General features: G+C 53.6%; 1 protein-coding gene across 1 annotated transcript in view; it reads left to right on the forward strand.

Moving 5' to 3' along the window:
• Positions 1-238: 238 nt before the first annotated feature.
• LOC107106599 (Krueppel-like factor 12) overlaps positions 239-1050 on the forward strand; it is a gene marked incomplete at its 5' end in the record, with an annotated part of 47697 nt that continues 46885 nt past the window's right edge. The window contains one exon of the mRNA XM_015406777.1: positions 239-396. Within this exon, the coding sequence (XP_015262263.1) occupies positions 239-396 (158 nt within the window). The remainder of the gene's footprint in view (positions 397-1050) is intronic.

Consider the following 1050-nt stretch of genomic DNA (forward strand, 5'->3'; position numbering starts at 1 on the left):
AAAAATGAGCCTTTCCCTCTCGGTTGGATGAATAGGGGCATGTTGAGAAAAGGGGGATGTTGACCTATCTTATCAGGACTTGGTGGCTTCAGTCTGTTTCTCTGTGGTCTTGATTTTAAACATGCCACCCTCTATTGCCATTCGGTTCTTGGACTTCCTCCTGCAACCGCTGACCAATGTTCTCAGCAGGCCAACAGCAGACTGTGCGTTAACCCCGCGTCTCTCTCCCTCTTTGCAGTTCAATTTCGCCGTTCAGCATCGAGAGCACAAGACGCCAGAGAAGGTCCGAGTCCCCCGACTCCAGAAAGCGCCGCATCCACCGGTGTGACTTCGAAGGATGCAACAAGGTGTACACGAAAAGCTCCCACCTGAAGGCTCACCGGAGGACGCACACAGGTGAGATCTTGGTTGGGGCCTCGCGTGACATTCACACCAGCGATGGCGCGGCCTCTTGGGGAGCAGCTATTGGTCGGAGTTGTGGAACTGCACAGTTAGCGTTAATGAGCCTTGGTGACTGTGTGACATTCTGTGATTATTTTCGACACGTAGTTCAGAAAATCAGAGGCACTGCCAGACTTCTGTAAAATGCGTTACTGTGGGTAATCCTAAAGACTTCTGTAAAATACGTTACTGTGGGTAATCCTAAGGCCAGAGGTGCTCCCCTTAATTGAAGCTAGGTCCAGGTGGGGCAGCCGCGTTGGTCTGAAGCCGTAGAACAAATTTAGAGTCCGGTGGCACCTTTAAGACCAACAAAGTCTTAGTCAAGGCAGGGGTCATTTCCTGCAGGAGCACACAGGAGCGGAGCTCCGGCAGTAAAGAGCCCATGGGGCTGGCACATGCAACAAGCCCCACCCCCTGCTCCCAGCAGCCCTCAGTCAGAGCAAGAAGCAGCCAGGTAAGCTGCAGAGCCACCCCCCCGGCCCCCCAGTCCAAAACAGTCCAGTGGCACCTTTAAGACCAGGTTTTATTCAGGTACAAGCTCCCTCTCCTTTGCAAGGACAGATCTGCACGTTCCCCCCCCCCCCCAATAGCCAGCACACCAAAACCGTC

The sequence above is a fragment of the Gekko japonicus genome, unplaced genomic scaffold, assembly GCF_001447785.1.
Source record: "Gekko japonicus isolate JY-2015 unplaced genomic scaffold, Gekko_japonicus_V1.1 scaffold589, whole genome shotgun sequence".
Taxonomy (NCBI): domain Eukaryota; kingdom Metazoa; phylum Chordata; class Lepidosauria; order Squamata; family Gekkonidae; genus Gekko; species Gekko japonicus.